Source organism: Hibiscus syriacus, unplaced genomic scaffold (genome assembly GCF_006381635.1).
Source record: "Hibiscus syriacus cultivar Baekdansim isolate YM2019G1 unplaced genomic scaffold, ASM638163v2 tig00116965_pilon, whole genome shotgun sequence".
Classification (NCBI taxonomy): domain Eukaryota; kingdom Viridiplantae; phylum Streptophyta; class Magnoliopsida; order Malvales; family Malvaceae; genus Hibiscus; species Hibiscus syriacus.
Genome location: NW_024063490.1, coordinates 5989150 through 6004546, shown reverse-complemented (window position 1 = coordinate 6004546; position 15397 = coordinate 5989150). Strand labels below are relative to the sequence as shown.

Below are 15397 nucleotides of genomic sequence, written 5' to 3'. Positions count from 1 at the left end.
GATCCGAGATTCTGTTCGTACAATCAAACAAGAAAAAGACAGAAAATCAGAAAAATGAATCTTTTTTTTTTGTCTTATTTTCTCTATAATGTCGAAGTGTTCTATAAAAACCCACGATAGAAATATGTAATAGAGGATTTTTCCAGATTAAAAAAAGATAAGCAATACAAACCAAATATTCAATGTACCTTGCCTTTTCCATTAGCCATTTATTTTTTTGCATGTAAAATAGACGAAGTTCATTCATGCTTACCGCTTTGTTTGGAGTCTTCCGTGAGGTCTCACTGTTCCATATCCATGGCCGCTTGAAAGGGATCTCATTGAAGGAGAAAAGGCTTCGCCTTTTAGAGATCAACCATGGGAGTTTTGAAAGGGGAAGGGTCTTGTTAAGTGTGTTGGTGGTCCGGTTTTAGGGGATAGAGAATAAAAAAATGAGAGTTTATTTCTTTTTGGAATGGTCAAGATTGGCCCATCCACCGCTAGTGGTGGCCGGAGGGACAAAAGAAGGCCAAAAGACGACCGTTTGGTTCTGGTGTGGGGCACCGTTAGAAAGGAGAGGGGAGGAGTTAAGAGAATAAAAAAGCTGGATAGTCTTTTTTAGGGTTCGGTTTCCAAATGACAAAAATGGATTAAATATCTAAAATTTTGAGATATTCATGTAAAGGTCCTTAAACCTTTAGAGTATTTTCACGTTTTGGTCCCTTCTCCTTTCAATTTTTTTTTTTAAATTCAATTCCAACTTTTTAATTTTAATCAAAATGAATGTATAAATTCCAACTAGTCATTTGAGTCCAGTGACGGATCTAAAAATTAAAAAGTGAAGTCCAAAATTATAATACTCTATTTTAAAAAAAATGGGTATGCAAATTTTCTTATTTTTTAATTCTCATTAACAAATTAAACTAAATTTAAATTTTTTTCTCAAAATAATGAGTGTACAAGTGCTCCCTTAGGGAGCCATATGGATCGGTCCTTGCCTAAGTCTCAGTGCCAAATCTATAATATCTTAATCCATCATTAATTTAATGCATCTGAAAATATCACGTCAACAACACGTTTTGACACTTAGTCAAGTAACAAATTTCATCTAACAAGAGTCATTTTGATAATAGAAATTAAAATATTAAAAGTTAAATTGTTTCAAAAAATAATAAAAGTCAAAATAATCGTTCATTTTAATATTAAACCAAATTTTAATTCAATTAATATTATTATTGCTATAATAATTTAAAGGTGGACAAGTTTATTTATGCCTTTATGACACGTTTATCTCTGTCTTTATAGTACGTTTTTTCTGTCTTTTGGTAGCTTACGATTTTTTGCCGTTATTTTCGTTTATCTTTTTTCTTAGGGTTGGATTTGATATCGTCACGACTGATTAAGATGGTGCTTATTTGTTATCATGATTATCTTCTTGCTTTGGACCATCGGATTGATTTGGATACGCGTTTTGCGTTCATGGATAGTTTTCTCACGTCGCTCGACTCTGATTTGTAATTTTTCGGTGGTATTTTAGTAGCTCCATTCCCTTTTGTGGTTCGTTTGTCAATGCAGTTAGATTTGTTCGCATCTTTATTTTGTTCGAGATTTTTTGTTAGGTTTTTTAACCTTTTCCTTTTTCAGTCCTTATGTGATCTAGGTGGCTAGTTTTTGTCTCAATTATAATAGGAAAATGTCATAATTATATTTTAGGTTTATGGTTATGCTTGTAAATTTTCGTTGTAATTTCAGATATTTTCTATTTTTAATAAAACTGGTGAATTTCTGTATAAAAAAAAATTAAAGGTGGACAAGTACTGCAAGGTGGATTAAAACTATTATTATCTTAAATTCTATCAAATTCAGAATCAGAGTGAAAAAATAATTCGATTAATGAATAAGTCAGTTAGTATTATTAGATGATGTTTTGATGGTGGGTTGAAATTTTAATTCAAATATTTTTGAAATTCAAAAGTTAGATGGATAAAATTAAAGTAAATTTAGGTATTAATCATGTTGAAATTTGTTACGTTAAGGCCATAAAGTTTGTAGCTAAATAAGGAATGGAATATCAGCAGCTTGAGATTTTGTAAGTTAGTAGGGTTATTTCTAGAGGTGACTATCGAGTTGATCAGTTCGAACTAGACTCGGTCAAAACTCGATAAATATTCGACTCGAGTTGGCTTGACTCGAGTTGGATCGACTCAAAATCGAATTCGACTCGATACCTTAACGAGTTGAGTCGAGCAAAATCTAACTCGATTCGATAAATTCGCAAGCAACTCGTTAATTTTTTAAAATATATTTTTAGTAATTACTTCAAACTATTTCATTCAAAAAATAATTCTAAATAATAATTTATTAATAAAAAATAAAAAATTAATAAGTTAACTAATCTATTATTTTTAATAAATAATAAAATATTATTAATTATTAATATTATTTTAATACAAAAAAACCAACCCTAATAACCTCATATAGTATTAGTAAATTTTATATTTAGTTAATAAAAAATAAGGTAAATTTTTTAGCGAGCTTAACGAGCAACGAGTTGAGTGAACAACAAATTTTTTTAACGAGCAACAAGTCGAGTTAACAAACACAAATCAAACATTGTCTAACTCGCGAATCACCCTAATTATTTCATGTAACATTGCTTTCATTTCATGATAAAAGAAGAAGAAAAAGTGAAAGGCACATGCGCCAGATTTTGACAGTTTAGCATCCTTTATCAGTTCCCTAATTTTCTTTTAAATAAAAAAAAAGCATCTTTAAAAACAAAATAGTCGAGTTATTCATATGACTCGACCTTGATCGAACCTAGATATGGTCTTTTATAAACAATTTAATTTCAAAATTAAAAATATTTTTTATTGAGGGTATGCTATAATGGGATCTCAAACCCTAAACCTTGATGGCCAATGCAAAACTTTGACATATGTTTTCTTATATGAATGCTTGTACAATTAAATTGAAGAAAAACATAATTTTATTAATTTAATATTTTAATCAGAATCGAACTCATCATGTGAGCTCAGTGATTAAAGAGAGTACTATTCTCCCTAGAGGTCCTCAAGCAGCTGCATTTGTGACATTATTATCAATCACCTTAAATTATTAAGAAATATTTTAATCCTAATCAATTAGCGTTAATTCATATGACATTATTATTGTGACAATATCTCATAAGGTAAATGTTAGAATTTGAACCCACACAAAAGCAGACAATATGGCCCCTAAATGCAAAGCAAGAAGCCGACCAGTCTAAGTAGGTGAAGTCATTGTGTCAAATAAAAAGAATTATAAGTAGCCCCCCCCCCCCCCAAATATTGGTTCATTGTCCCCAAAAGGTAGCCTTTGGCTGCACTTTTTTGGGGGATAAATATTCGATCAAGTCAAATAAAATCGAATAATTTCTTTAAAATTATTGAATTATCTTATTTTTATCAATTAAATCTAATTAAATTAAACTTAATAAAATGTTTTGAATCGAGTCAATTAGATTTTCGGTACAATTATGACGAGAATCATTACTACTACCTATCACTCTCTTATTTTCATATTCATTTAAGGAAGTGGAAGTATTGTAGTACACCCTAGGGCTGAGCAACGAAATTGAAAAAATCAAAAAATTGATACGAACCGAGTAAAATGGTTCGATTCGATTTGGTATTATACGGTTCGGTTTTCGGTTCGGTTTAAAATCTTCATTCTTTTGATTCAGTTCGGTTCGGGTTTTCATTGAATCGAATAGGCAATTTTTTAAAAAAACTTATAGTTTCAAGTGATTTTTTCATTGAAAAATCAATAAATCGAACCGAACCGAAAAACCTGAACCGAAAAAACCGGTTTCGATTTTTTAATCATTCGATTTCGGTTTCGATTTAATTTTTGATAAAAAATCAAACTGAACCGAACCGAATACACCCCTAGTACACCCTCTTCCGTTTGGGATGTACAACAAAGCCTAATTTTTTAAATTTTTAATTAATTATTAATTATATTTAATTTAATAATTAATTAATCTAAATAAGATATTATAAAAGTTTATTATAATTATAATCGATCTTTCTAATTTAATTTATTTCATTCATAACATTAAACTTTGAACTTTTGATCTTATTTAAGAGATTTAATGTCTCATATCATTAGAATAACCGATTATTATTATTTAAATAATTAAATAAGATAATTAGTATTTATTTCTTCTATTGAGTTGATTTATATAGATTATTCTTGTTCATATTATATGAATTTTTGTATCATGTTTATATTATAGTTTTAGCATCTTATTTATTTTTCATATAATAATTTAGCATTACTCAATATTCGATTTTTTAATTTGATTATTGATTAAAAGTCTATTTTATCATGTTATTTATGTCCTTTTTATTGTTGAATCTTGCTTGCATTAATAATTTAATAGATGAACCACTATATATTTACATTAAAAAATAGAAGAAAAGAATTAAAAGGAATAAATAAGAGAATGTGAAAGCCAACATATGTTCCCTTAACTAACAAGTTTAATCATCACCAAAACAATGCATCGTTTCGTAACTTTAATGAGCTTAATTAAACAAAGGGTAAATTATGCGTTAGTACCTAAATTATAATTTTTGGTCTATTTTAATACTTAAATTTCATTTTATTCAAAATAATACATAAAGTTTAGTTTTTGTTTCATTTTAGTACCCGCCATTAAAAATTTTAGTTTTTGTTTCGTTTTAGTATCCCATTCAAAATTTAACGTTAAGTTAAAAAAAATTAAAAGTTCATATACTAAAACAAACCAACACTGATAGTTTAGGTACTAAACGATTTAAGTTTTTAATGGTGGGATGCTAAAATGAAATGAAAACTAAACATTAGATATGATTTTGAAAGTTTAAGTGATAAAATGAACCAAAATTATTAGTTTAAGTATTAAATGCGTAATTTATCCTTAAACAAATGGACAAGATTGATATTTATCATTGCGAATTAGACTTTATTTAGGCATTTTAATTTCTTGTGTAGTTCGATAACATTAACTCCTGTAAGAATTAGATAAAAAAATTCAAGAATTTATTAAATATTTAATCAAGTAGGAGTTGAACTAAAGAATAACATATGTTCTCGAATTGTTTTTCTACAAACAATCTAGGTCATTATAAGTTTAAATATTAGATAAAGTATACATTTGTCTTCTAAATTTTGAGTTTAAATACATAATAAGTCATTGTATTTTTCTTAAAATATCCAATATTATTTGTCCACCCTGAGATTCAAAATTTCTTCAGTTAGAAATTTATTTTATTTATTATGTCTATCCTAAAATTTTATTTGTGTTCACGTTATACAAAAAATTGTGTTGTTAGTATATGTGTGTTCATCCTAAAAAGTATTTTTGAACCCATCACCGGCTAAATTCATTGATGTCTATGAAACATAAGAGTCAAGGAAATGTGAGGGAGTATATTATAGATACGTTTAATATTACTTTAAGACTTAAGATATATAAGATCCAATCTTCTAAAAAATTGTTTGTTCTTATAATTTTAATATTATTTACAGTATAATTTAACTAATTTAAAATTAATTACAACCGTAAAAAAAAGAAATAAAATTTAAATAAGTTTATTTTTCATTGTGTTCTAAGGGACTATCGCCCTATATTTTTCATTAGCACACTACTTGTGTGGTGTAATATTTTAATGATATTTAGTTTTAGCAGGAGTTTATAATTTTAAAATACTCGTATGTTATAAACACAAATTTCGATTATTTCAATTAAAGATTTTTATGATTATTTTCATAGAAATAAACTTTTGATATATTTGCACTCTAATTATGGTAAAAGTTTGATCTCAATAATTTTTGTGTTATCCTATATGTATATAATTGATGGACGATATTGTTATAGAATACTTATTATATAATAGTAAATTTTAACCTCATAGGATTGTATATTTATTAAGAAACACGTGAGAGATTATTGGGTTACAATTTATAATTGTGGACATATATGTATAATGGCATTATAAAATACGACAAAAAATTAAGTGATCAATTATGTTACACGTGTCATAAGTATGAAGTACGATGGTAATAAAATGTAAATACCATAAGTTGTGTTTACAATTTGATGAGATACATAATTATAAATATCTAAAAACTAATTGAATGCTCATCTATATAAAGAGATAGCGGCTCTTAAAAAATAGGTTAACTTGTATTTATTTCCACTCCTATCAGAGAATTTTACGACAAGATAATATATATCTTTTTTGGAAGATCAAAACAAAAAAAAAAGATTTAAAGATTTCTACATATCGATCGATTCAAATACATTTTTATATTTAATATTTAGTTTATATCAATTTATTTGTGCTTCTATCAAAAATTGTATATAAATCCTTCAAAGGGATAAATATAAATGATCTAATAAATTAGTTTATGAATGATATTACATTGAATTATGGAGAGAATAATGTGTTTAATCCTAAAATTTATAGAAGATATTTGAGTGATTAAGCTGAACAATAATAATTTTCATTTGAAAGGTTTAATGACAAGTGTTGCATTGAATAGGACTTTAAATGATGAAATTCATTTTGTGAGTGAGGATTTTTTTAATTAATTATTGGTGTTAATATATTGATCGATTAATTTAGATCGAGTTTTGTAGATGTTTATTTTGAGTGATCATTCTAACTCATGTTACATTCATAATCGTTAAGATTTGAATTTCTAACCTTTCTTAAAAAATATAATGTTCATCCTACTATACCAACTGATTATTGATGTGAGGCATTTTAATTCGATTATTTTGATTTTAGTTAAAAAATACTTTGATTTATTTGGTTTATATATTTTGATTGTTTTAATCGGCCCTTATCTTGTGCTTGTCCCTAGTGATATTAAAAATATGATACATGAAATCATATAATAATGTTGCATATAAGAAAATATATCTGGTTTCAAACTATTATCTTAGTTATCCGATATTTTTTAGGTCATGAATTATAGACTCAATAGGAGCATTTTCGTTTTTTCTTATAAAGGCTCGCATTCCTCATCCTCTCCAAATAGGATTAAAATCACTGTTTTGAAAATTGGATCGGACCGATCGGTTCAATCGGGATCCGCTGCCTTGTCCGGTCCATTCTATCCGGTTCAATCGGTTCTAGTGAATCGTAAGAAACTGTTCGAACCGGCTTTGAACCGCTCGAACCAGACCGTGAATCGGTTCAACCTAATTTTTTTGATTTTTTATTTAATTTTTTTAATAATTATGACGTCGTCCGATTCTTACGATCGGCCTGACCGGTTCAATCGATTAAACCAGTAAACCGATAGCACAACCGATTCACTGATCGGTCCGATTTTAAAAACCATGATTAAAATTATATTTAAAAATTATTAAAAAAAACATTACATATCCATCCATGCAATTTTTTTTTGTCTAATAACATTTTTTAACCTAAAACTTTTTAAAGAGTCATCTTTAAGTTTTTTTTTTGCCTCTTGACTTTTATTTTTTAAAATTAAATTAAATAATAAAAAACTAAAAATATGTTAAATTGCATTAACTATTTAATTATTTTATCAGTATTTATGTCAGATATTTTATTTTCTTTATAAAAAATCTGCTCACCTCCTGCCGTAAAGGTTCATTTACACACTCCTCGCTCGCCACGTACTTACGGCTGTAAGGTCTTTTACGTCATTTGAATGCATCATCGAATTTGAATTACCGAAAACACCCCCAACGACGTGGCTCCAAACACTACGTTTCCTGTTTTTCTTTCGAGTGAAAACATGTGACTACATATTTTTAAAATTAAAATATAAATGGAATTATTAAGATATATGAACAATAAATGAGCATAAGTTTGATTGGTAAAAGTATAGAAAATAATTAAGTATGATTATAAAAAAGGTAAATAAAAAAATAATATTGAGAGAAGAAAAAGGAAGCAAATGTGCATTGGAAATGTCTTTTAATTTTCTTTTTCAACCTCTCGCGGCTCGGGCGATTTCCTGCTTACTTTTTCCTTCTTTGACTCTTCCCCTTTTGTTTTTTTAATTTATTTTTTATTAAGCAAACCGAAAACAACACAAAACCCCAGATTTTTCCCCTCCCGACGATTTCCTTTCGTTTCCTTCTTTTTTCCCCACCGTTAACTTCTTCTTTTATCGGAACTCACCGCCTGTCGCCGCCGCAGCACCGCTTTGATTTGACCTTTGAGTCGTTTTTGGCGCCGTCAGTCCAGGTTGAGGGGCGGACTCAGTCGTTGGTGATTTTTTTTGAAGAGGTGAATGCTGGGATTCCGGTTTTGAGGGAGTGGAGATCGCGTTAGATCTGCTGAAGGAATTTGTTTATGGTTTTCGTTAGCTGTTTGGGAATGGAGAGTTGAAACTTGTTTTTCTTTTGGATGGTAAGCGTCGGGGGGAACGAGGAGAGAAGTGAAGAGAACGGAGGAGAGGTGGTAGCTGCAGATGAGGAACGGAGCTCCGGAGAGCGATCGTAGAGGGCGGTGGCGTTTTGGTTATTTCCTCACATGGAATGGCAGATCTTGTTAGCTACGGTAATGCCCAACGTGACATCGACCAGGTCTTCCTCTTTTTCCTTTCTACTTTTCTTTGTTTTATAGTTGAACTTTAAGATTTTGTTTATACTTTTTTTTTTCTCAATTTCGTTGTTAACTTTGTTTCACTTCCGATTTTCCCCTCAAAATTTCTGATCATTGGAAGAAACGAAGGGTAATTTGGTGGAAATTTTGGATTTTTCTGCTATTTTATGGAGTCGCCAAGTGTAAGATTTGGTTCTTTCTAGATTTTCGGAGACTTCGCATAGCTTGGAAGAATGCTTTTTTTTTTGTATCTAAATTTAGGAGAATCTGGAAAACCGTTTGAAAATGTTGAATTTTTATGTTATTTCTTATTAGAAATTTCCGAGCAAAATTGGTTGTCAACTTTGGTTAATGAATTAGGAAGTTTCATGCTTTATCAGGCAGCAAGTTTAAAAATCGACTTGAAGGCATATAGTTCCAATAGTTCTCCAAATCTGATGGCCATGCCGATATGCTTACCTTGTGCAAATGATACATTGACTAATATATTAATCCGGCTAAAAATAGGGTGATGTTTATGAATATTTAACATTTAAACATGTATTAGTCAGAAGAGGAACGAGTGATGTTTAATTGTGCTGCCTGATGTTTCACATTTATCAGCTTATAGTTTTTAAGTGACAGCCTGATGTTTCTTGATCATTAAATTACTTTCTTGATGTTTTTATCCTTTTGCAGCTAATCTTTTTTACCTTATGTAGGCATTAATAGCTTTGAAGAAGGGTGCTCAGCTTCTGAAATACGGACGCAAGGGAAAGCCTAAGTTTTGTCCATTTAGACTTTCTAATGTAAGATTGGTTCCAACTTTTGGAACCTCTGTTACATTCTTTTCTTGTGTGAATGTTACTCTGTTATGCCTTCGTTAGATGGTGTTAAGTTGAAATGTACACGAATACTAGTGGAAGGACTTTTTAGAAAACCATGCATTACAGTTCATTAGCTCTCATTATGTGGAAGTAACATTGACTCAGAGAACTACTGAAGTTTCATATGATTTCAATCTTTCATGCTACTGAAGTTTCATATGATTTCAATCTTTCATGGTCTGTCTTACATAATTTTTTTAGACCCTTTTTTAACACTTTTTGTTTTATCTAAGTATCAATTTTTTGCACTTACCAGCTGTTTTCTTCTGTTTAAATTGCAGGATGAAACATCATTAATCTGGATTTCAAGTAGTGGTGAAAGAAGTTTAAAGTTATCCTTAGTCTCTAAAATCATTCCCGGGCAAAGAACTGTAAGATCTCTATGGTTCTCTTGTCACATTATATATTTATTATATGATTAGAAACGTGCATATCCATTATCTGGGTGGAAGCGAAAAATGTGAAATCTTTTATAAAAAGAAATAAGTTTGTAGTTTGTGAAGGAGAAGTGAGTAGTTTTTCTTTGAAATATCAAAGTGCTGAAATGAACTTGATGCTGTTGTAAGTTGTATTAATTAAGTATTTAAATAGTGTTCATGATTGAGTTGGTGTCTGGTCAAATCAGGAGACCAACTCAGTCAGGGACTTTAGTATTAGTGTAGATGTAGATTCTCTAATTTTAACCTTTTTTTGTCACAGAATCTAGTTTCTTTCTGTTATGCTTTTTTCTTTTGAATTTATACTAAAATTTTGTTGTTAATGCTCTATCAGGCTGTTTTCCAACGATATCTCCGGCCTGAGAAAGATTATTTATCCTTTTCTCTTATATTCAACAACGGGAAAAGGTCACTTGATCTGGTTTGTAATGGGACTTTGATATTCTGTTTGTAGATAGATGATCAACTATTATTGATATTTTATCCTCTTATGTTAGTCTGCTTTTGATTTGATGTTTGGTTGGCTTCTAGATTTGCAAGGACAAAGTTGAGGTAGAGGTGTGGATTGCAGGCCTCAAAGCATTAATATCCTCTGGTCAGGGTGGACGCTCCAAAATTGATGGCTGGAATGATGGAGGCCTTTACCTTGATGTAATTCCATCTCCATTCGACTTCTTTCCACCAGTCGTTTTTGTGTATTTTCTGTTTCATGAAGTGCTTTATATAATGACTACTGTTTGTACGTTTTCAAAATGTGATAAAGTTTTGCCCTTGAATTATTGGTTACTGAATCAAGACCAAAACTATCTTTCCAGCTTTTGATGAACAATTATGTAGACACCATTACTTGGTTGTTTGACAAATATAGGTGGTTAACTTTGTATTTGAGGTTTCACTGGTTTATTCCTTTAGTTATGGAAATTCTTTCATTTATAGGCGTAAAGATTTGTGCTTAGTGTTTTTCTTTTTAATTTATTACTGTTATAGCTACAGTTAATCAATTGTGTTTACCATAAATGTTTATCCTGCTGGTTTCAGGATGGCAGAGATTTGACATCAAATAGTGCAAGTGATAGTTCTGTTAGTGCTACTCGAGATATTAACACCCCTGAAGTTTTTGTCAGTTTTAATCCAAACACTTCACCTAAGAGTTTACAGCCTGCAAATTCTTTTCATTCTGAAAGGTCACATGCAGCATCAGAAGGCACAAATATGGATGTAAAAGGATCTAGTTCATATGCTTTTCGTGTTAGTGTTTCTAGTGCCCCAAGTACCTCTAGTCATGGTTCTGCACCGGATGATTATGATGCTTTAGGGGATGTGTATATATGGGGTGAGGTTATCTGTGAAAATGCTGTGAAGGTTGTAGCTGATAAGAATGCCAATTATTTGAGCATGAGAGCGGATATACTTCTTCCCAAGCCTTTAGAGTATAATGTAGTTTTAGATGTACATCATGTAGCCTGTGGTGTCAAACATGCTGCCCTAGTTACAAGGCAAGGTGAAGTTTTAACATGGGGTGAAGAATCTGGTGGACGACTTGGCCATGGTATTGGGATGGATGTTTTTCAACCTCGTCTTGTTGAATCACTGGCTGTCACTAGTGTTGATTTTGTTGCCTGTGGTGAATTTCATACTTGTGCTGTTACAATGGCTGGGGAACTTTATACATGGGGAGATGGAACTCACAATGCTGGGCTTCTTGGTCATGGCACCGATGTCAGCCATTGGATACCAAAGAGAATTTCAGGTCCTCTCGAGGGACTTCAAGTTGCTTCAGTAACTTGTGGTCCATGGCATACAGCTTTGATAACATCAACAGGACAGCTGTTTACTTTCGGGGATGGTACATTTGGTGTCTTGGGTCATGGTGACAGAGAAAGTGTTCCATATCCAAGAGAAGTAGAGTCTTTGTCAGGATTGAGAACAATTGCTGTGGCATGTGGAGTGTGGCATACTGCTGCCGTTGTTGAGGTTATTGTCTCCCAGTCTAGTGCTAGTGTTTCATCAGGAAAATTATTCACGTGGGGGGATGGGGACAAAAATCGTCTTGGACATGGAGACAAGGAACCTCGGCTTAAGCCCACATGCGTGCCTGCACTAATTGATTACAATTTTCACAAAGTTGCTTGTGGGCATAGCTTAACAGTTGGTTTGACCACATCAGGACATGTTTTTACAATGGGGAGTACTGTGTATGGTCAACTTGGGAATCCCTATGCTGATGGGAAAATACCATTTTTGGTAGAAGACAAGCTTTCAGGGGAATGTACTGAAGAAATTGCCTGTGGTGCATATCATGTAGCAGTTTTAACATCCAGGAACGAAGTCTATACATGGGGAAAAGGAGCTAATGGTAGGTTGGGCCATGGAGATGTTGAAGATCGAAAAACTCCTACTCTGGTTGAAGGTTTGAAGGATAGACATGTGAAATTTATTGCTTGTGGTTCAAACTACAGTGCTGCAATATGTCTCCATAAATGGGTATCTGGTGCTGACCAATCTCAATGCTCAGCTTGCAGACAGGCTTTTGGATTCACCAGGAAAAGGCATAATTGCTACAATTGCGGACTTGTGCATTGCCATTCCTGCAGTTCAAAAAAAGCACCAGGAGCAGCTTTGGCTCCTAATCCTGGGAAACCTTATCGTGTTTGTGATTCCTGTTTTGCCAAGCTGAACAAGGTTTCAGAAGGTAGTAATAGCAGGAAGAATTCCGGACCTCGCCTTTCTGGAGAGAACAAGGACCGGTTGGATAAGGCTGAAATAAGATTATCCAAATCTGCAACTCCTTCTAACATGGACTTGATTAAGCAGTTAGATAGCAAAGCAGCCAAACAAGGAAAAAAATCCGAAACATTCTCCTTGGTTCGATCCACTCAAGCACCTTCTTTGTTACAGTTGAAAGATGTTGTTTTGTTTAATGCTGCAGATTCGCGAAGGACACTGCCTAAACCGATTCTTGCAGGATCTGGAGTAAGTTCCAGATCTGTTTCACCTTTCTCAAGGAGACCTAGCCCTCCTCGTTCCGTGACCCCAGTTCCTACAACATCTGGACTTTCGTTCTCCAAAAGCATCGCTGATAGTTTGAAAAAAACAAATGAACTTTTGAACCAAGAAGTGCTTAAGTTGCGCTCACAGGTAGGAATGCCGTTGGTGCTTTCAATATTGTATTCTGTGGATGGGCCTTGTGGTTACTGAATCCATGTAAATCTGATGATTGTGGATCTATTACAGGTTGAGACCCTAAGAAAGAGATGTGAACTCCAGGAAATGGAGATTAAAAAAACAACAAAGAAAACCCAGGAAGCTATGACACTGGCTGCAGAGGAGTCGGCAAAATCTAGAGCTGCAAAAGAAGTTATAAAGTCACTGACAGCTCAGGTTATCTTCAGCTTTATTGTTCTCGCTATTGTTTAATTGAACTCTCTTTTGTGGAAATCTGTTTTTATTAACTTACAAAGCAATGTTAACATCATCATGATACGCATAATGGTTTTCCAACAAGATTAGCTTCTCAAAACAATTCATTGATTCTTTTTGTTATCTTATGTGTTAAAACATTTTATTTCAGTGATTATAAAATCCTTTGCATCCTCATTATGAGACTTGGTGCTACTTTGCGATCCTAGCCTATTTCTTGCCTTGCCAATTTGCCTATCGTAATTCTTATTGCAATTTGTTTCTATACTGCTTCTCAGCTTAAGGATATGGCTGAAAGGTTGCCACCTGGAGTTTATGACACAGAGAACATCAAACCAGCATACTTGCCAAATGGCTTGGAGGCCAATGGTGTTCACCATCCAAATGCAAATGGAGAGGGACATTTAAGATCTGATTCAATCGGTGGCTCTTTCCTTGCTTCCCCTACTGCACTTGATTCTACCACAATTGGTGGCACTAAGATCCCTGGCCAATTACATAGGGAACCAACTGGAACCAACGGTGGAGATGAACATTCTGTGGCAAGACTGCTCAATGGTAGTGGGGGTTTACTGGGAGGTAATGGTAGTGTGACAGCAGCTGTCGATGAAAGGGAATCTAGTTCTTTTGGAGATGGCGAAAATGGAATGAAACCTAGAACTTCTGCATTGGTTGCTAGTGGCAATCAAGTGGAGGCTGAGTGGATTGAACAGTATGAGCCTGGAGTCTACATAACTCTTGTAGCGCTGCGGGATGGAACTAGGGATATCAAACGAGTGCGCTTCAGGTGCATTTCTAGAATTTTCTTTTATCAACACTTGTGTCAAAATACAACATTAACAACAGAAAAATTTAAAGAAATTAAAAAGAAGAGATGAAGCGAAAACTAATGATTTGTTGATTTAAACATTAGAATGAAATGTAGGTTTTACCTCAGTCATCTTAAATCATTTTATGGATCTAGGGTGTTAAGAAATGTTCATATATGCAGCCGGAGAAGATTCAGAGAGCACCAAGCAGAAACTTGGTGGTCGGAAAACCGGGAGAAGGTATACGAGCGATACAACGTTATATCAGACAAAGCATCCATATCTGGGCAAACTGCCCGCAGGTCGGAAGGAGCTCTCTCACCCACGGCTCAAGTGTAACGAAAGGTTTCAGCTTCATTTTGTGTCACTGATTAGGCTATGAGGAGCGTGGAAACCCCCTCTCTTTTTTTCCCCCTTTTTTTGTTTACATATTTTGACTGCCCCATCTATAATTTATTTTTATTGCACTTAATTCTCTCCTTGTCTTTCACAGATATGGTGTATTGCAGTATATATAAAATCCCTCTGGCGAGAAAGGTTTTGTTCATTGCTTTCTCCATCCCTTTGAATTCTAATTTCAACATTTCCTGCCCCACTTCTCTTTTGAATTAGACTCAGGCAGGGTTACTCGAAAAAATACACTTAAAATTGAAAATTCATTCCATCTTACGAGAAATGATTTGGACAATTAGCTCGTTGATAGTAGACTACTAATCTTTGGTTAAATTCATTTATTGGTCCTTGCATTGTACGTAAAACAAACGTTGAAAGCTATTATTATTAGGTAGAAAATGGTGAGCCGAGTGGACGTGGAAAAGACACAGTGACATGTGATTGGATTTGACTGGGTCTTGCACCCAAAAGGGAGCATTGACCGGACCGGGTGCCGTGTCCTACCCGGTCAGGGGAGCAGCCAATTCGTATCATATTTGATGAGCCTGATTATTATTGTAGTCGATAGGGTTGGATAGACAAACAATGGAATGGAATGTGCATTTTATTTGAAGCAAATTTGCATTATTGTTGAGGTAGAAATGTTGTTTTTGGAGCAAAAAGTCACAGCGTTTTGCTCTTACCTACTTTCATTATCAAATTTAGACTTAATATAAAAAATAAATACTCAATTTATATTATTTCTTTAATTAAGTTCCTAAACTTTTTGGTTAGTCTAGATGTCTGACATTACAAGCGTTATCATTTTAGTTGTCTGAATCGTAATGGACGTTAAAAATTCATTATACGATACATTTTTTAATTTTTTTTAAAAA

At 32.7% G+C, this 15397-nt stretch overlaps 1 protein-coding gene and 1 pseudogene across 1 annotated transcript; both read left to right on the top strand.

Moving 5' to 3' along the window:
• The window catches only part of LOC120191106, a 29566-nt pseudogene that overhangs the window by 9721 nt on the left and 4448 nt on the right, over positions 1-15397 (top strand).
• Positions 8043-14676, top strand: LOC120191104 (PH, RCC1 and FYVE domains-containing protein 1-like). Its single transcript, XM_039194099.1, has 9 exons — positions 8043-8578; positions 9299-9385; positions 9745-9834; positions 10235-10321; positions 10432-10551; positions 10939-13038; positions 13135-13281; positions 13599-14107; positions 14312-14676. The coding sequence occupies exons 1-9, from the start codon at positions 8531-8533 to the stop codon at positions 14466-14468; spliced, it is 3345 nt and encodes a 1114-aa protein (XP_039050030.1). The 5' UTR covers positions 8043-8530; the 3' UTR covers positions 14469-14676.

Coding starts and splice junctions, on each gene's coding strand:
- LOC120191104 (XM_039194099.1), top strand. CDS start 8,531: ATGGCAGATCTTGTTAGCTACGGTAATGCCCAACGTGACATCGACCAG. Junction 10,552..10,938: donor ATGGAGGCCTTTACCTTGAT/GTAATTCCATCT, acceptor TGCTGGTTTCAG/GATGGCAGAGATTTGACATC. Junction 13,282..13,598: donor TAAAGTCACTGACAGCTCAG/GTTATCTTCAGC, acceptor ACTGCTTCTCAG/CTTAAGGATATGGCTGAAAG.